Here is a 20595-nt window from a genome sequence, read left to right as displayed (position 1 = left end):
CAAAAGCCAGTAGATGGTAGCGCTAGACGTAGCCCTCAAAATGATGTCTGTAACTGAGGAGAGTTCCAAGCTGAGAGCACTATACATACTTCAATATTTCTGGTATATCAACTGCAGATTTTTCAGCGCTCATTTAAATTTAGAACTCTGTATCTCACAATGAACAAAAATGGACTTGTACCACTATTCAAATAAGCCCTTCATTTGATCGATATAATGGCGAAGAGAGGAAATAATGAGATTGAGAAAGTAAAGTATTTACTAACTAAAAGGAAAAGAAACGGAAAGATCTTGCCAGTAATGGTACCAAAACCCTCGCTCGAAAATGGACAGAGTGCAGTAGCTGAGAATCTAAAATAAATGATATTTTAAACCAACTAACTACATCACTTTTGCCAGATTGTTGTCATTCGGGGAAAAACTATGATGATGAAAAGTGATCAGTGCAACTAATGTAAGAATACTAAATAAAGTGTTTACATCAAGGTGGATCCACAAATCCGAAGCTGAAAAGAAAAGAATGCTATAACCTAACTCAAAGTACTCCCTCCATTGGCAGTGATCTATAATGACAATTTAAAATTTCTGCCACAATGAGATTCCAACTCATATGTCACACATATCGCAAGCTATCACCTTAACAAATTAAGTCGTCCCAGGATGAATCCATGACCTAAACAGACTTTCAATATAACACTTCCCGCATATTACTCCCAAGCACTACTACTATCGATCTTTTTATAGCACTTCACGATTTGATTTCAACTTTCTTTCAATTATTCGATAATTTGTTTTGTGATTCTGGTACCTTTCTTGGGAGTGGAAACTTGTTCTGCTTCCTGCAAGAAGTAAGTGAGACTGGGGACAAGGAAATTTATCGTTGGATGTGCAGAAGACTTTCACCGTTCAAAGGATCGGCCCCAGTATTAGACTTGGTGCAAACGTAGCTAAGCAATCAGGAAAAACTGTTCAGCACCAGCACTAAATCCATGAATCGTGATATTCCATTTTGCGAGGTTTGGGTGGGAATTTTCTATTGTTTTCTCGTGGTTTTAAGTGTAAAAGAGAACATATTCGTACGTCATGTTCGATGCAGCATTCAGTCACGCCTTCAAGTTAAGTTAGAGAATCAATGTGCTGAGAACCACTGATGTTGTACACCGGAAGTATCCACTGCCCAGCTCTCGTCTGATGTTTATTGACGCACTTTCGCTGTACTTGAAGAATATAGTTTCCGCTCACGCAGTAGCACAGCCCATAGCCTGGAAACCATGCGTTTCCGTACTGAAGTTCATTAGACCTTTTTTGTTCCGTATCCACTCACCGACCAATCCTTAGAGTTTGTACACGGTGGAACAAATGATCCTGTATTTCTTTCTTCGCCGATTCTGCTGAGAATCTCCTCATTCCTTACCTTATCAGTCCCCATAACTTTGACAATTCTTCTATAGCACCGAATCTCAAATGCTTCAGTTCTCTTGTGTTCTGATTTTCCCACAGTCCAAGTTTCACTATTATACAATGCCGAGATCCACACCTACATTCTAAGAATTTTTTTCGTTAAATTAAAACCCCTATTTCTACATCTACATCTACATGATTACTCTGCAATTCACATTTAAGTGCTTGGCAGAGGGTTCATCGAACCACAATCGTACTATCTCACTACCATTCCACTCCCGAACAGCGCGCGGGAAAGACGAACACCTAAACCTTTCTGTTCGAGCTCTGATTTCTCTTATTTTATTTTGATGATCATTCCTACCTATATAGGATGGGCTCAACAAAATATTTTCGCATTCGGAAGAGAAAGTGGGTGAATGAAATTTCGTAAATAGATCTCGCCGCGACGAAAAACGTCTTTGCTGTAATGACTTCCATCCCAATTCGCGTATCATATCTGCCACACTCTCTCCCCTATTACGCGATAATACAAAACGAGCTGCCCTATTTTGCACCCTTTCGATGTCCTCCGTCAATCCCACACCGCGCAGCAATATTCTAACAGAGGACGAACGAGTGTAGTGTAAGCTGTCTCTTTAGTGGACTTGTGGCATCTTCCAAATGTCCTGCCAATGAAACGCAACCTTTGGCTCGCCCTCCCCACAATATTGTCTATGTGGTCTTTCCAACTGAAGTTGTTTGTAATTTTTACATCCAGGTACTTAGTTGAATTGACAGCCTTGAGAATTGTACTATTTACCGAGTAATCGAATTCCAACGGATTTCTTTAGGAACTCATGTGGATCACCTCACACTTTTCGTTATTTAGCGTCAACTGCCACCTGCCACACCATACAGCAACCTTTCCTAAATTGCTTTGCAACTGATACTGGTCTTCGGATGACCTTACTAGACGGTAAATTATAGCATCATCTGCGAACAACCTAAGAGAACTGCTCAGATTGTCACCCAGGTCATTTATATAGATCAGGAACAGCAGAGGTCCCAGGACCCTTCCCTGAGGAACACGTGATATCACCTCAGTTTTACTCGATGATTTGCCGTCTATTACTACGAACTGCGACCTTCCTGACAGTAAATCACGAATCCAGTCGCACGCTACAGAACAGTTTGCATGCAGATGAATTTATTTATGAAAATACAAAGTACAGTCACCAACAAACTTCACATACTCTCATACTCCATTACCTTTAACCCAAATAAATACAGACTCATTAAAAGCTATTTTCCTCTTATTACGAATATACAAACACATTGCAGAGGGAGACATATAAGCAGATTTACCAACATCCTTATTAGCAAGTCCTGCCATATGGTAGGTAGTAGATTTCTCTTGGCGCGTTTTGCCAGTATTAGTCAGCTTTTGATGTCCTCTTTGCTCTGACCGTCATGGGTTATTTTGATGCCTTGGTAGCAGAATTACTTAACTTCATCTACTTCTTGATCACCAATCATGATGTTAAGTTTCTCACTGTTCTCATTTCTGCTACTTCTCATTACTTTCGTCTTTCTTCGATTTATTCTCGTCTCACAATCTGTTCTCATTAGATTCTTCATTCCATCCAGCAAATCCTGTAGTTGTTCTTCACTTTCACTGATGATAGCAATGTCGTCAGCGAATCTTATCATTGATATCCTATGAGCTTGAATTTTAATTCCACTCTTTAAACTTTCATTTACTCCCGTTATTGCTTCTTCAATGTATAGGGCAGGGACGAAAGGTTACATCTCTGTCTTACACCTCTTTAATATGAGCACTTAGTTCTTGGTCTTACACTCTTCTTTTTCCCCTCTTGGTTCTTGCACTTTTTGTATATTACCCATTTTTCCCTTAGCTTACTCCTATTTCTCTCAAAATGTCGAACATTTTACACCATTTGACACTGCCGAACGCTTTTTGGATATCGAAAAATCCTATGAATATATCTTGCTTTTCCTTTAGTCTTGGTTCCGTTATCAACCACATGTCAGAATTGCCTTTATGGTGCACTTACCTTTACTATAGCCAAACAAATTGTCATCTGAGACAACCAAAGCTGGTTGTTAATGAAGCTGCAGCTTCCTCCGGTAATGTCCCATGTCGACGCGCTGTAGAGGATATTGGGTTCCAACAGCGGTATGTGGGCGAGTGTTATCCTGTTGGAAAACACCCCCTTGAGTGCAGTTCATGAATGACTGCACAGTAGGTCGAAATACCAGACTGATGTATTAATCTTCAGTCAGAATGCGCGGAATAACCACAAGAGTTCTTCTTCTATCATACGATTCTAGGTGTAATCCAGTGTGTCTAGCACGCAGACAGGTTGGTTTCAGGCCTCAACTGAACTTCTTCTAACCATCATACGGCCATCACTCGCACCGAGGCAGAACCAGCTTTCATCAGAAACCTCACCAGACCACCAACCTGCCCTCCAGTGAGCTCTCACTTGACACCACTGAAGTAAGAAATGGCGATGGTTTCGGCTCAGTGGAATGCCCGTTACAGGGTGTCTGGGTTGCGCCACTGTTGTGCCGATTGCCGCTCAGATTGCTGCTTCTGATGCAGTACGATGCGCCGAAGCCATAGGCCGAACACGATGGTCTTCCCTCTCGGTAGTGCCACGTGGCCGTCTGAAGCCCGGTCTTCTCGTGACCGTACATTCTCGAGTCCACCGCCGCCAGCAGTCATGTACAGTGGCTACACTCCTGTCAAGACTCTTTGCAATATTGTGAAGGAACATGTAGCTTCTCGTGGCCCTTTTAAAAGACCTCATTCAATCTCAGAAATGTGTTCCCAGTGCCGTGTTTGTCGACTTAAAGACATTCTTTGCTAACGTCAACTCGCCACGTCCAATATCAAAGGAAACTAACCCTCACGACCGTTACAGCTTGTATTCAAAGCAAACATCGTCGTGGCCCCTCTTATGAGACTAGCGCAAAATCTGAATAGACGTCGTCTTCCAGAGGTCGAAACACGCCTACTAATTGCTGTTTGTGTCACACAACTCCAGAATCAGATTTTCACTCTGCAGCGGAGTTTGCGCTGATATGAAACTTCCTGGCAGATTAAAACTGTGTGCCGGGCCGAGACTCGAACTCGGGACCTTTGCCTTTCGCGGGCAAGTGCTCTACCAACTGAGCTACCCAAGCACGACTCACGCCCCGTCCTTACAGCTTTACTTCCGCCAGTACCTCGTCTCCTACCTTCCACACTTAACAGAAGCTCTCCTGCGAACCTTGCATAACTAGCATTCCTGAAAGAAAGGATATTGCGAAGACATGGCTCAGCCGTCGTGCTTGGGAAGCTCAGTTGGTAGAGCACATGCCCGCGAAAGGCAAAGGTCCCGAGTTCGACTCTCGGTCAGGAACACAGTTTTAAACTGCCAGGAAGTTTCATATCAGCGCAAACTCCGCTGCAGAGTGAAAATCTCATTCTGGAAACATCCCCCAGGCTGTGAATAAGCCACGTCTCCGCAATATCCTTTCTTTCGCGAGTGCTAGTTCTGCAAGGTAGGAGACGAGGTACTGGTGGAAGTAAAGCTGTGAGGACGGGGCGTGAGTCGTGCTTGGGTACCTCAGTTGGTAGAGCACTTTCCCGCGAAAGGCAAAGGTCCCGAGTTCGAGTCTCAGTCCGGCACACAGTTTTTATCTGCCAGGAAGTTTCATCACACAACTCCCTTTTGGTGTTCCCGATTTTTTTTTTCCGTCAGTGTACATAGATGTACTGCCTTATTGGCTTTGGATTAGGGAGAGTCTTAACCCCTATCTTGCTGGTCAAAGCTTGAGTGGTGACCCTTTGTGTAGACCAGTTTTAATAGTGCAGCAGTGCATAGAGTCAATCCTTATGAGCTAACAGACGTTTCGGAGCAAATATGTACAGCGGCACACCTCACGTCAGTAAGAGTCACGAAGATCAGCAATTTTCGTGACGTGTTCGTTTAGTAACCACGAATCCATCACGAAGATGCTCAGTCAATTCCAGTGGCATACGACGCAGGAGAGGCGTTCTGCATCGTGGTATAGTTTACTGTTAAAATTCTGATAGCATACGTTCCTAGAGCCATCATTCAGTCTAAGCTTCCTTCAAACGTATATCTCGCGAAGGGACAATGGAGGCAAAATAAGAGAGACTCGAGCCCACACAGATGACTACAAGCAATCGTTCTCCCTGTGGAACCGAGCGAGGTGGCTCAGTGGTTACCAAACTGGACTCGCATTCGGGAGTATGATGGTTCAAACCCCGCGTCCGATCATCCTGATTTAGGTTTCCCGTGATTTCCCTAAACCGCTTAAGGTAAATGCCAGGATCGTTCCTTTAAAAGTACGCGGCCGACTTTCTTCCCCATCCTGACCCTAATCCCATTGATGACTCCAGTATTTGGTCCCCTCCCCAAATCACACTCCTCTTCCTACGGACGGTATGATAGGGGATCAGGAAGAGAGGGTAGTGGCATTGGCTCGCAAAGTACCCTCCGTCACTCACCGTTCGGTGGCTTGTGAAGTATACATGTAGATGCAGACGTAGACTGTGGAAGCAGCAGCGGGACTTAGCGCAGTGCTACAGGTGTTCAGAATAAGGACGGATGGGACGTTTCAGTGTGTAACCCAGTGGTTGGTGAATGTTTCAGGTTTCGTCGCAGGCCCCACGCTACAGGAACCTTACTGGCTGCTGTCCTTCTGTTATCCAGTGTGGACTTTCACGGCGCTTCCAACACCACCGACTGTCCATGTGAGGTCTTACCATTTGGGGGCGCAACCTGCGAAAATGCCTTTCAGGCACCTCCATGCCTCCTTTCCAAGAACGTCGACTTTCTGCTACTGGAACTTCCAACTGTTACAGAACTGACCTCTTCCGTGTTGGCCAGTGTACCAAGCCTGCTCAGGCTCCACCTTATCGCCCCCTCTCTGACCATCATCAGGTCGTCCGCCTTCTCCAACAACCCGCTACTGCGCGACCTCATCTTGGAGATACCGAATTCGACCACTTTGGAGCCTGGAACCTTCCGATCACTGCCCAAACTCAAGCGTCTACACTTGGAGAGTGGCATCCAGAGCCTGGAAGAGGACGAGTTTGAGCTGTGCCCGGAATTGAGTAGTGTGGAGATCGCCGCCAGTCTCCAGGAGCTGCGGCCTGGAACGTTCAGACACAACAAGGAGCTCAGCAACCTGCGACTCGCCAACAACAACTTGACCCACTTGCCGGATGGTCTGCTCTCACACAACCCAAAAGTGGGTTACATAGACCTCGCCAACAACGGCATAAGGACCATCTCGGCTGGGGCGTTCAGGAACGCTTCGAATCTCCACAACTTAATTCTTTCTCGGAACAACCTGACAACTCTAGAGGAGGGAACACTGGATGATGCGGTGCCACTCATATATTTCCATGCTTCGCAGAATCAACTCACATCCCTGCCCCCAACAATCTTTGCCAGAACTGTGTCACTGCTTGAAATCAATCTCAGCTTTAACAACCTGACATCTCTTCCAAAGGACATATTTGCAGCTACTACTGATCTCAGGGTAAGAATTTATAATTTTATTTATGTTTAATTTTAGGATTCAGTATCCATCAATCATCACGAATGACAGCTCAGACCTCAATCTACAAATGTAATCATTCAAGTGTACTACTCGGACACAAAAGAAATGAGACTTCTCACTGCTAAGGGAATGTATGTTGCGGACTAATTGGATAGGACCATCTTTCAAGCTTGGATTACTTCTTTGCAGTCACACATGTTTCTTCAAAATAGACCTGCTACTCTGTCACGGTTACTGGAAATTTGTGCCAAACCATGTTACGAATCCTTGTTGTTACTGTTGTCTTGAGTCCAGAGACTGGTTTGATGCAGCTCTCCATGCTACTCTATCCTGTGCAAGCTTCTTCATCTCCGAGTAACTACTGCAGCCTACTTCCTTCTGAATCTGCTTAGTTTATTCATCTCTTGGTCTTCCTCTAAGATTTTTACCTTGCACGCTTCCCTCCAATACTAAATTTGCGATCCCTTGATGCCTCAGAACGTGTCCTACCAATCGATCCATTCTTCTACTCAAGTTGTGCGACAAATTCCTCTTCTCCCAAATTCTGTTCAGTGCCTCATGATTAGTTACGTGATCTACCCACCTAATCCTCAGAATTCTTCTGTAGCACCACATTTCGAAAGCTTCCATTCTATTCTGATGTAAATTATTAATCGCCCATGTTTCACGTCCATACATAGCTACAATTCATCAATTCATTCAATTACTTTCAGAAAAGACTTCCTGACACTTAAATCTATACTCGAAGTTAATTAATTTCTCTTCGTGAGGTATGCTTTCCTTGCCATTGCAGGTCTACATTTTATACCGACTCTACTTCGTCCATCATCAGTTATTTTGGTCTTCAAATAACCAACGTCATTAACTACTTTAAGTGTCTCATTTCCTAATCTAATTCCCTCAGCACCACCTGATTTAATTCGATTACATTGTATTATCCTTGTCATCTTCTTATCCCCTTAATAAATTTGGCTATCTGGAAAGCATCTCAATGATTCACGAAAACTTTCAGTGTTTCCTCATATCATTTCCGAACTCTATCAGCTGACGATCTCCCACGGGTTGTACCAACCCACCGACCGGGGGGGCCGAGCGGATCTAGGCGCTACAGTCTGGAAACGCGCGACCGCTACGGTCGCAGGTTCGAATCCTGCCTCTGGCATGGATGTGTGTGATGTCCTTAGGTTAGTTAGGTTTAAGTAGTTCTAAGTTCTAGGGGACTGATGACCTCAGCAGTTAAGTCCCATATTGTTCAGAGCCATTTGAACCATTTTTTGTACCAACCAGAGGAGGTGTTTGAAGGATAGGCCAGCATAAGCCCTAGAATGTTATGACCCATTGAATATTAGATTTTAATAAGCACAGGTAACATGAACATTACGATGTAACACTCACATATATTGAAAACTGAAAATTCGTGGCTGACTGGAATGCGATAATGTATCGTTTGCTCATCACGAACGGTCGTCTAAACCAGTTACATTGTATGAGACTGCCCTCAAGACTGATCTAATGTTCCCACGTCACTGATGCTTCAGTTCTATAACGCTGCCTGTCAAAGCAAGTGAAGGTCCCAGAAACCAGTTCGGAGGTAAATGTAAGTTCATACAGATACTCACCATTGGGGCTATGTAAACTTAAATTTCACTGAAGCATCGAAAGAAATTGGTACAGGTATGCGTATTCAAATACAGAGATATGCAAACAGGTAGAATACGGCGCAACTGTCGACAACGCCTATATGAGACAACAAGTGTCTGGCGCAGTTGTTAGATCGTTTACTGCTGCCTCAATGGCAGGTTATTAAGATTTAACGGAGTTTGAACGTGGTGCTATAATCGGTGCGCGAGCGATGGGACACAGTATCTCGGAGGTTGCAATGAAGAGGGGATTTTCCGTACGGCCATTTCACAAGTGTACCACGAATATCAGGACTCCGGTAAAACATCAAATCTCCGACATCGCTGCGGCTGATAAAAGATTCTGCAAGAACGGGACCAACGACGACTGAAGAGAATCGTTGTGGTTCTCAAAAACTGTAGACACACATAGACACCACCTAAAAGTATATTCACACTTTTTAACTTTAATACTTGCTTTATTGTATTGAGCTTTTAAAGTAAGATTACATATCAAAATGAGTAGATTATAGCAATAATTTAAATTTTTTTAAATTCCTTCATCAACTGTAAGAAATATTGAAAATCTAAATTATTTTGCCCCTTGACAACCTGCAGTGCCGGCCACTGTGGCCGGACGGTTCTAGGCGCTCCAGGCCGGAACTGCGCTGCTGCTACGGTCGCAGGTTCGAATCCTGCATCGGGCATGGATGTGTGTGATGTCCTTAGGTTAGTTAGGTTTAAATAGTTCTAAGTCTTGGAGACTCATGACCTCAGATGTTAAGTCCCATAGGGCTTAGATCCAATTGAACCATTTTGAGAAGCTGCAAATGGAATTCTGCAGTGTGTACAATTGAATAGCCTATTGCAGAAACAGCATTTCTCCACTTTTTGATGCAATATTTATATTTTAGTGGTTATGGAGACAATACCTACAGTCTTATTTTGAAGGAACACGTCTACTATACATCTCTGGTCCACAGACAAGATGCAAAATTACATTTTAGAGGAAAAACGACACTTCTCATGGAGAGCTGCTGTTTCTCGATGTAAGGGTAAAATATCAGCACAGAAGATCTTCTACGCAGTCAGCTCACCATTAATGTAGAAATCCACAACGTAGGGGGCAAAACTGCAAAATTTTATGTATATCGTGCGCGGTGAGACTAAAAGAAGTCCAGACGACATTAATAGTTGATGTTGTTGTGGCCTTCAGTCCTGAGACTAGTTTGATGCAGCTCTCCATGCTAATCTATCCTGTGCAAGCTCTTTCATCTCCCAGTACCTACAGCAACCTACATCCTTCTGAATCTGCTTAGTGTATTCATCTCTTGTTCTCCCTCTACGATTTTTTCCATCCACGTTGCCCTCCAATGCTAAATTTGTGATCCTTTGATGCCTCAGGACATGTCCTACCAACCGATCCCTTCTTCTAGTCAAGTTGTGCCACAAACTTCTCTTCTCCCCAATCCTATTCAATACCTCCTCATTAGTTACGTGATCTACCCACCTAATCTTCAACATTTTTCTGTAGCACCACATTTCGAAAGCTTCTATTCTCTTCTTGTCCAAACTATTTATTGTCCATGTTTCACTTCCATACATGGCTACACTCCATACAAATACTTTCAGAAACGACTTCCTGACACTTAAATCTATACTGGATGGTAACAAATTCCTCTTCTTCAGAAATGCTTTCCTTGCCATTGCCAGTCTACATTTTATATCCTCTCTACTTAGACCATCATCAGTTATTTTGCTCCCCAAGTAGCAAAACTCCTTTACTACTTTAAGTGTCTCACTTCCTAATCTAATTCCCTCAGCTTCACCCGACTTCATTCGACTACATTCCATTATCCTTGTTTTGCTTTTGTTGATGTTCGTCTTATATCCTCCTTTCAAGACACTGTCCATTCCGAATAACATCGGGGAGAGGCTACAACTCTGTCTCACTCCCTTCCCAACCACTGCTTCCCTTTCATGCCCCTCGACTCTTATAACTGCCATCTGGTTTCTGTACAAATTGTAAATAGCCTTTCGCTCCCTGTATTTATCCCTGCCACCTTTAGAATTTGAAAGAGAGTATTCCAGTCAACAATGTCATAAGCTTTCTCTAAGTCTACAAATGTTAGAAACGTAGGTTTGCCTTTCCTTAATCTTTCTTCTAAGATAAGTCGTAATGTCAGTATTGCCTCACGTCTTCCAACATTTGTACGGAATCCAAACTGATCTTCCCCGAGGTCGGCTTCTACCAGTTTTTCAATCGTCTGTAAAGAATTCGTGTTAGTATTTTGCAGCTGTGACTTATTAAACTGATAGTTCGGTAATTTTCACATCTGTCAACACCCTCTTTCTTTGGGATTGGAATTATTATAATCTTCTTGAAGTCTGAGGGTATTTCGCCTGTCTCGTACATCTTGCTCACCAGATGGTAGAGTTTTGTCAGGACTGGCTCTCCCAAGGCCGTCAGTAGTTCTAGTGGAATGTTGTCTACTCCCAGGGCCCTGTTTCGACTCAAGTCTTTCAGTGCTCTGTCAAACTCTTCACGCAGTATCGTATCTCCCATTTCATCTTCATCTACATCCTCTTCCATTTCCATAATATTGTCCTCAAGTACATTGCCTTTGTATAGACCCTCTATATACTCCTTCCACCTTTCTGCTTTCCCCTCTTTGCTTAGAGCTGGATTTCCCTCTGAGCTCCTGATATTCATACAAGTGGCTCTCTTTTCTCCAAAGGTCTCTTTAATTTTCCTGTAGGCTTTATCTATCTTACCCCTAGTGAGATAAGCCTCTACATCCTTACATTTGTCCTCTAGCCATGCCTGATTAGCCATTTTGCACATCCTGTCGATCTCATTTTTGAGACGTTTGTATTCCTTTTTGCCTGCTTCACATACTGCATTTTTACATTTTCTCCTTTCATCAATTAAATTCAATATTTCTTCTGTTACCCAAGGATTTCTACTAGCCCTCGTCTTTTTACCTACTCGATCCTCTGCTGCCTTCACTACTACATCCCTCAGAGCTACCCATTCGTCTTCTACTGTATTTCTTTCCCCCATTCCTGTCAATTGTTTCCTTATGCTCTCCCTGAAAGTCTGTACAACCTCTGGTTGTTTCAGTTTATCCAGGTCCCATTTCCTTAAATTCCAACCTTTTTGCAATTTCTTCAGTTTTAATCTACAGTTCATAACCAATAGATTGTGGTCAGAGTCCAAATCTGCCCTGGAAATCTCCTACAATTTAAAACCTGGTTCCTAAATCTCTGGCTTACCATTATATAGTGAGAAATCAAATTCCACTGAAGTACGTACACAAATTTCCTGGTGGGTGTCCCGTTCACACAAAAACAGCACTGTTGTTGAAGTTCTACAAACTATCATTGCTACTGGAAGATAAAGTGAAAGTCATTATTTTCCCGTTCTTAGGCATTCTTTCTGGACACGTGTGTTACAAAGAGGGAGATTCTCACACCAGACGGGATCTATTCGCTGTATATGGGAAGTGGAGTGGAGAAGATGAAAAAACAACGATCCATGTAAGTGAATTTATGGACTTCCAATAAGAGAAGGATCGTGTCATAGGGAAGTAATTGTTTTATGAACTGCTTGTTCATGATTTTAAACTGTTACCTTCTACAGTCAGCCATTCAGTGCTGCAATGTACTCCTGCTTATCCACAGGGCTATATCGGAGTAAATGAGAATAAAATAGTTGACATAAGGGAACTTCAGCCATACATACCAACACAATATCGCGGCTTTTATGATGAACCACTAGCTAGACCCACCACAACAAATGGTTCAAATGGCTGTGAGCACTATTGGACTTAACATCTGAGGTCATCTTAGAACTACTTAAACCTAACTAACCTAAGGACATCACACACATCCATACCCGAGGCAGGATTCAAACCTGCGACCGTAGCAGCCGCGTGGGTCCGGACTGAAGCGCCTAGAACTGCTCGACCCCTACCACAAGAGCTGGAGACAAATTATGTTGCTAAAGCTCCGTACAAAGATACATTATTTTTTATGTTCTCATTCTTTACTGAATTTCTAGCAGTGTAGCTTTATAATGTAACAGAAATGTCGATAAATTGTTTTCTGTTCATTTGAAAAAACACGTTCTGTGTCGAAATTGGTGAGTCATAAGCAATAGAAATTTTTTGTTACTAAAAACACTTGGCATATGATAGAAAGAATAGATCCTAAAATCTCTTATTAGCTTAAAACTTCTCTGTAGTGTTTATTGCTTTTTGTTTCCGAAGTTATTACCGTTTATTTGAGAAACAACACTTGACTATCAGTTTTAAAAAATTCTGTAAGTTTTTTTATTGTCTCATGTTATTGAACAAGACGTTCAAATGACTCTGAGCACTTTGGGACTTAACTGCTGTGGTCATCAGTCTCCTAGAGCTACTTAAACCTAACTAACCTAAGGACATCACACATATCCATGCCCGAGGCAGGATTCGAACCTGCGACCGTAGCGGTCGCGCGGTTCCAGACTGTAGCGCCTAGAACCGCTCGGCCACTCCGGCCGGCGAACAAGACGGGAAAATATTTGCACTCAGCAGTAGGTTAAACGAAAAAATGTCGTAGTTCTCTTCAGTGGATTATCCCTTACATCCTTTTCTCTCCTGCGTTTGTCACTGAGTAAAGAAGTGTTTTTACAGAGATAAAGGATTGAGTTTTAACAATTTGCTAAAACAGATAATGGCTGCCCTGCCCACTGAAATTGAGTAGCAGTGAAGAATCTGAATTATATTTTTATTTTGTGTAACCAATGACACATGGTGTGGGAAATTACTGTCATTCAGAAAATTGGTTGTCTCTGAAATTAGTTTTTTTTATTGAGTTGTTGTTATAGAACAACTGGTGATAGGCAACTATCATCGCAACTAGTATGATGATAACAATCTTAATACCAAAGCCATCTACAACGATTGTATCTTGTTGTATTCACTTATGTACCTTCTTTCCAGCTAAGAACAGCAGATGTCTGTAAACGTTTAGTCCCATAATTTGGGTGACCATCTATCTGTCTAACGTTAATGGTGAACTACCCTCTCCAAACACCTAGAACTCACTGTCACATATATAATGTTGTCCTGGCTACCGTCAAGCTTAGACTGTACCATCGTCCTTTCTCAGATACTGAGCCTGAACCACAACAAGCTGGAGTCGTTGGAACCAGGACTGTTCCAGAACACCCCACGGCTTATCATGCTGCATCTGATTGGGAACACCATCAAGACCCTCTCGGCAGACGCGTTCACCGGTTTGCAGCGGTTGCGCTACCTGTACATGTCCGACAACCAGCTGACCTCGCTGGCTGTTGATGTCTTCAAGCCAACTCCTGCCCTGGACACCCTGGTTCTGAAAGGGAACCTCCTCCAACACCTGCCAGAGGAGATGCTGGGCAACTGCCCCCAATTGGACAGTCTGTATTTGGACCGCAATCAGCTCAAGAGCCTTCCGGGGCGACTCTTCACCAACAATACTGAGCTCAGTGTTGTCTCACTCGAAGGCAACTGTCTTAGTAGGTACGAATTATTTCTTATTACTAGTCTACTGTCTCAGTTTTAGAATAGACCATACGTCCATACTCATGATGGCATTTCAGTCCTACAAGATGTGTAAGCAATATTAGAACTGTGCTTGGTGCTCATAGTTTGACGGTCAATAATCCTGTTGGTCTGAGTTGCAACGTATGATCCTAGATGGAGAGTCATCTAAATATCCTGGTGTAACTTCCGTGAGACCACGCACTCGTGTGATAAGATCCTTGCTGCTTATTCTTTTCAAAACCTGAACCAACTACGTTAGTGTCACCATCTTTAGTTATGTTTCACTAAGTACTACTAACGGCATGGCAGAGGTTACTTCCCGTTGTAGCATGTACTGGGATGCCCTACCATTTCATTCGTGTATGTTTTGTGACAAGGATAACTGCTTAGTAGTTAGATTCTCGTGATCAGGGTTCCCAGAGTTGTAGAATTTTTAAAAAGATACCATTTTCGTCGTTGATTCTAGTAATTATTTATTTCATAGCCCCATAAATTGTTACACGTAGGTAGCTAATGGGATATTTGCTACAGCTTCCAAGAAGAGTTGTTGCTGGAAGGAGTAGTACAGGAAGAAAGGAGTGGGACGCACCAAGTCCACAATCTCCAAAATATGTTGTAGATGGTATGAGGTGTAACAATAACATAAAGATGGAAAGATTAGCGATAGATGAGAGAAGGTTGTGGACTGCACGAAAGTAGTCGGAAGATTGACGATCGAAAATAAAGATAAAACTGACTGCCTGCGAGCAGGACTCACGCACTGCTGGTTACGTATAAACTTAATTATGTACACTGACAATTGATCGTGGATCTCGATAATTTTTGCCTGTTACCGACATTCACGCTGGCAAGATATCGGTCGCAGTGATTCCAAAACGTTCGAGAATGTCTTAATTTCAGGTATGAAGTCGAACAACGAATAAGAAAAAAATTTTTTTTTCATAAAATTAAATTACAGATTCGCAGTTTTCGGATTGTGCATTGAAACCATGCTTCTTGCCAAATTTTAAGTTTTTAGATCAACGGGAAGTACCGTGAAGGTTCTGATGTGTTAGTTTGCAAGTATGGAAATGTGTGACATAAATAGCCTTATCTAGTGACTGCATTGACTAAGAAGCTTCCCTTTTCTTGCATAGCCAAGTGAGTGTAGACCTTAGAATCTGACATAAATTTCAACTTGGTACGTCTACCGTAGCGAGGAAAAGGGGGGCATAACAGTCGGGAAGACAGAGCAGCGGACGGATAACAAGTGATCTTCGAAGGGTTCCTTTTCTACTGGTGGAGTTACAAAATCATAAAAAGAGCAGCAAATGAATGAGATTTTTGGACAACATGGCTGTGGAGATGAAGCAGTGATTAGGATTAGTATGATTAATCAATTATTCAAAAACAGTCTTAATCGTTATAGTTTCCTGCCATTATGTAGACAGGAGTGACACAACCAGCAGTCGACCAACTGTGTGAACGCCCAGAAGATGACCCCTGCGTCGGGTTGAAACCGGTTGGCGGTATAATAATAATAATAATAATAATAATGCGATTAAGACTGTTTTTGAATAATTGAAATGACTGAGAGTTGCGCACTTTGAACCGATCTGAGACCAGTCTCTGTCATTTCTTTATTCCAGTGTGTCGTTAGGATCGGGCATTGTGCTCCAACAAGTATAGTGTCTGGTCGACATTATAACTTTATGAATTTTGGTCTACGTGCACCTAAATCTACATCTACGTGATTACTCTGCTGTTCACAGTTAAGTGTCTGGCAGAGGGTTCAATGAACCACCTCAAGCTGTCTACCGTTCCACTTTCGAAATGTGCGCGGAAAAAACGAGCACTAAATTTTTCTGTGCTAGCCCTGATTACTCTTATTTTATCATGATGATCATTTCTCCCTAAGTAGGTGGGTGCCAATACAATGTTTTTGTAATCGTAGGAGAAAACTGGTGATCGAAATGTAATGAGAAGATCGCGTCGCAACGAAAAACGCCTATGTTTTTAATGATTTCCACTGCAATTCACGTACCATGTCTGTGGCACTATCTCTCCTATTTCGTGATAATAAAAAACGAGCTGCCCTTCTTTGTCCTTTTTCGATGTCATCCGTCAATCACACCTGATGCGGTTCCCACACCGCACAGAAATACTCCAGAATAGGGCGGACAAGTGTGGTGTAAGCATTCTCTTTAGTAGATCTGTTGCTCCTTCTAAGTGTTCTACCAATGAATGGCAGTGTTTGATTTGCTCTACCCACAGCATTATCTATGTGATCGTTCCAATTTAGGTCATTTGTAATTGTAATCCCTAAGTATTTAGATGAATTTACAGCCTTCAGATCTGTGTGACTTATCGCGTAGTCGAAATTTAGCGGATTTCTTTCGGCACTCACGTGAAAAACTTCTCTCTTTTCTTTATTCAGGGTCAGTTGGCATTTTTCGCACCATATGGATATCTTATCTAAATCAGTTTGCAATTTGTTTTCGTCATCTGATGACTTTACAAGACGGTAAATGACAGCAGCATCTGCAAATAATCTAAGAGGGCTACTCAAATTGCCTTATATGTCGTTAATGTAGATCAGGAACAATAGAGGGCCTATAACACTTCCTAGAGGAACGCCGGATATTGCTTCTGTTTTACTCGATGACTTTCCGTCTATTACTACGAATCGTGACCTTTCTGACAAGAAATCACGAATGGAGTCGCTCAGCTGAGGCGATATTCCATAGGCACGCTGTTTGGTTTGAAGACATCACAACCACCTTCAGTCTAAAAGGAGTGTTACCACTGCGTTTTACACATTTCTGATTCAGCTGACTACAAAAGCATTAGTTATTTACATTTTCAGCTCCATGAAGCTGTCCTGTTGTTGTTGTTGTTGTTCAAAAATGGTTCAAATGGCTCTGAGCACTATGGGACTTAACTTCTAAGGTCGTCAGTCCCCTAGAACTTAGAACTACTTAAACCTAACTAACCTAAGGACATCACACACATCCATGCCCGAGGCAGGATTCGAACCTGCGACCGTAGCAGTCGCGCGGTTCCAGACTGTAGCGCCTTTATGTTGTTGTTGTGGTCTCCAGCCTACAGACTGGTTTGGTGCAGTTCTCCATGCTACTCTATCCTATGCAAGCTTCTTCATCGAGTAACTACTGCAATATACATCTTTCTGAATGTGCTTAGTGTATTCATCTCGTGGCCTCCTACGATTTTTACCCTCAACGCTTCCCTCCAATACTAAATTTGTGACCCCTTGACGCCTCAGAATGTGTCCCACTATCCAATCTCTCCTCACAGACAATTCTATTCAGTACTTCCTCATTAGGTACGTGATCTAACCATCTAATCTTCAGCATTCTTCTGTAGTTTGTATTCTCTTCTTGTCTAAACTATTGATATGAAACAGTAAAACTCGCACTCCTGAATTTTACCAGCACGATTTGTGGAAAATACCACAGACAATAGTTTGATTGGCCCACAGGTAACTTGACGCTCAACCTGTTTTGTACGTCTGAGATGCAAAAGAGTATTATTTATGCCTCTCCTGCCTAGCAAAAACCAATGTCTGTGGTCAGTCTGCTGGAGTGAGGTTTTGTGATTGAGGATGGCTCCTCTGATATTGTCCTGCGTAGGCCATAGCAGGATCTCCAATCATCGTCCCAAAAGAAGATTCTTTTGCTACCTTGTACACGATTCCAGTGAGATACGCTACTAATACAGTGGCTATACACATATCCCAACCATAACGAGTTCTCCTGCAGTTCCCGTTTGTGTTGCCCTTATCATCTCGTCGGGGAGTGCAGAGACTGGAAGTGGAAAGACTGGAACTTGTACGTGCGCTGATGACCACCATGTTGAGCGCCCCACAAACAAAAATCATCATCATCAACAGTTCCTGTTCACAAAACAGAATGAGCGGGACTGAGCAAGTTCTGGAACTGCTGAAGACTAGTGAGAATTACAGTGTTTGTGTCTTGTCCACAGACTGCCAACCGAGCTGTTTGCCGGGGCGCCATCACTGAAACTTCTGCGCTTGGGACGTAACCCATGGGACTGCACCAACTGCAGTGTTGCTGCGATGGCTGCCTGGCTGACATCACAGCACATCAACATCGGCGATGTCGCACCGCAGTGCTCAGGACCTGGACCACAGGCTGGGAAGGACATCCGTGAGGCGACGTCTGCTCACTGTCCAAAGGACAGTGGAGAGTAGGGTCTAGGGATAGGCGTATCGCAGGAGGGAAATACGCTCTTCAGTAGCACCAATACGACTACTGGCTGGCGTCCAGAGTAGTCAACATTAACAGCTCACACAGCAACTGCACAAGCACGATGTTACAGTAATTACGTGCGTCTAGAGTATCTAGAGACACGCTTGTGTCACAGGTCACATAGCCAACGAATAGTGGGTTCAGAGGATTTCCGCAAACACCACCATCTGCATGTTTTCCTTGATAGTTTGTTATGAGGGTTGCCCAGAAAATATTGCACCGCTTTCTTTTCTTCAACAATTCTTTACTGTTTATCACAACTAGACATGATTGGCGTGGCGCTGTATACGTTCTGACGTAGGGAAATCCTCTCCACCACCAATCAGTACATAGAAGAGGAAACGCACATTTTCGAAAGAATATATATATATATATATATATATATATATATATATATATATATATATTTCAATTATATTTTTAAGTTTCTTTAAAAAATTTTAAATTAGTGTAAATTATTTCAGTTCATGGTCCACTCAAAAAAGATTAATCATATGTTATTTCTTTAAAAATTGTCTTATTATTAAAAGGTATGTTCACCATTAATATGTATGATAGATATGCACAATCCTTACAGATAGGGGGTACTTTTTGCTTTTACCACTCAGGTTTCTCAGAACTGTGATATAAGGTTTTAACAGATTAATAATTACTTTAGTTATGGCATCATACCAATAGTTCTGTACTGACAGGTTACCCTGTAACTGCAATACATGGTATGTTGGCATTTAATACATTCCAAAATTTCTTTTTGTAAACTAAGATAGCTCTATCAGTAAATATATCTCTCTTGTTAATTATATTTTTAACTTTATCTAACAGATCTGAAGATGGGCAGCTAGCCTGAAACAGGTCATTCAAAATAAAAAAATAGCGATCAAACACTGAAATGCCATATTTTTAATTCTTTATTGAACATAATGAGAATTACACAAACGAAAGAATGGTGTTTTATCTACAGACCCTATTTTCCCAAAACAACTCCACCCCGTTCTATGGCGTTCCTCCAGTGCGAGAGAAGGCGGGTATGCCTTATCGGTACCATTTCTTGTCCTGGTCGCGGAACAAGTGTTTCACTATGTGAATCACCTCCTCATCGTCCTCAAAATGTCTTCCGCGAATGGCATCCTTTAGTGGCTCAACAACTGGAAGTCCGAAGGGGCTAGGTCAGGTGTATCAGGTTTGACGGCCATGGATGATCTCCCTGACCGCTGCAAATCGTGGAGCTCCGCCGAGCCGCCTTCTGATGACGTCACCCCCCGTTCCCAGCGACTAACTGTACGAGGTGCATTCAAGTTCTAAGGCATTCGATTTTTTTTCTAGTTAACTACTCACCCGAAATCGATGAAACTGGCGTTACTTCTCGACGTAATCGCCCTGCAGACGTACACATTTTTCACAACGCTGACGCCATGATTCCATGGCAGCGGCGAATGCTTCTTTAGGAGTCTGTTTGGACCACTGGAAAATCGCTGAGGCAGTAGCAGCACGGCTGGTGAATGTACGGCCACGGAGAGTGTCTTTCATTGTTGGAAAAAGCCAAAAGTCACTAGGAGACATGTCAGGTGAGTAGGGAGCATGAGGAATCACTTCAAAGTTGTTACCACGAAGAAACTGTTGCGTAACGTTAGCTCGATGTGCGGGTGCGTTATCTTGGTGAAACAGCATACGCGCAGCCCTTCCCGGACGATTTTGTTGCAGTGCAGGAAGGAATTTGTTCTTCAAAACATTTTCGTAGGATGCATCTGTTACCGTAGTGCCCTTTGGAGCGCAATGGGTAAGAATGACGCCCTCGCTGTCCCAGAACATGGACACCATCATTTTTTCAGCACTGGCGGTTACCCGAAATTTTTTTGGTGGCGGTGAATCTGTGTGCTTCCATTGAGCTGACTGGCGCTTTGTTTCTGGATTGAAAAATGGCATCCACGACTCATCCATTGTCACAACCGACGAAAAGAAAGTCCCATTCATGCTGTCGTTGCGCGTCAACATTGCTTGGCAACATGCTACACGGGCAGCCGTGTGGTCGTCCGTCAGCATTCGTGGCACCCACCTGGATGACACTTTTCGCATTTTCAGGTCGTCATACAGGATTGTGTGAACCGAACCCACAGAAATGCCAACTCTGGAGGCGATCTGTTCAACAGT

At 42.9% G+C, this 20595-nt stretch overlaps 1 protein-coding gene and 1 non-coding gene across 2 annotated transcripts in view; one reads left to right on the top strand and one right to left on the bottom strand.

The window, feature by feature from the left end:
- LOC126109483 (leucine-rich repeat-containing protein 15-like) overlaps positions 1–18389 on the top strand; it is a 38502-nt gene extending 20113 nt beyond the window's left edge. The window contains exons 2-4 of the mRNA XM_049914509.1: positions 6072–6966; positions 13764–14155; positions 18161–18389. Coding sequence (XP_049770466.1) covers positions 6072–6966; positions 13764–14155; positions 18161–18389 — 1516 coding nt within the window. The remainder of the gene's footprint in view (positions 1–6071; positions 6967–13763; positions 14156–18160) is intronic.
- Trnas-cga (transfer RNA serine (anticodon CGA)) lies at positions 4520–4594 on the bottom strand. Its single transcript has one exon. It is a non-coding gene; the product is annotated as a tRNA-Ser (tRNA).
- Positions 18390–20595: the final 2206 nt, after the last annotated feature.

This window comes from Schistocerca cancellata, chromosome 12 (genome assembly GCF_023864275.1).
Source record: "Schistocerca cancellata isolate TAMUIC-IGC-003103 chromosome 12, iqSchCanc2.1, whole genome shotgun sequence".
Lineage (NCBI taxonomy): Eukaryota > Metazoa > Arthropoda > Insecta > Orthoptera > Acrididae > Schistocerca > Schistocerca cancellata.
This window is presented reverse-complemented; position numbering and strand designations above follow the sequence as displayed.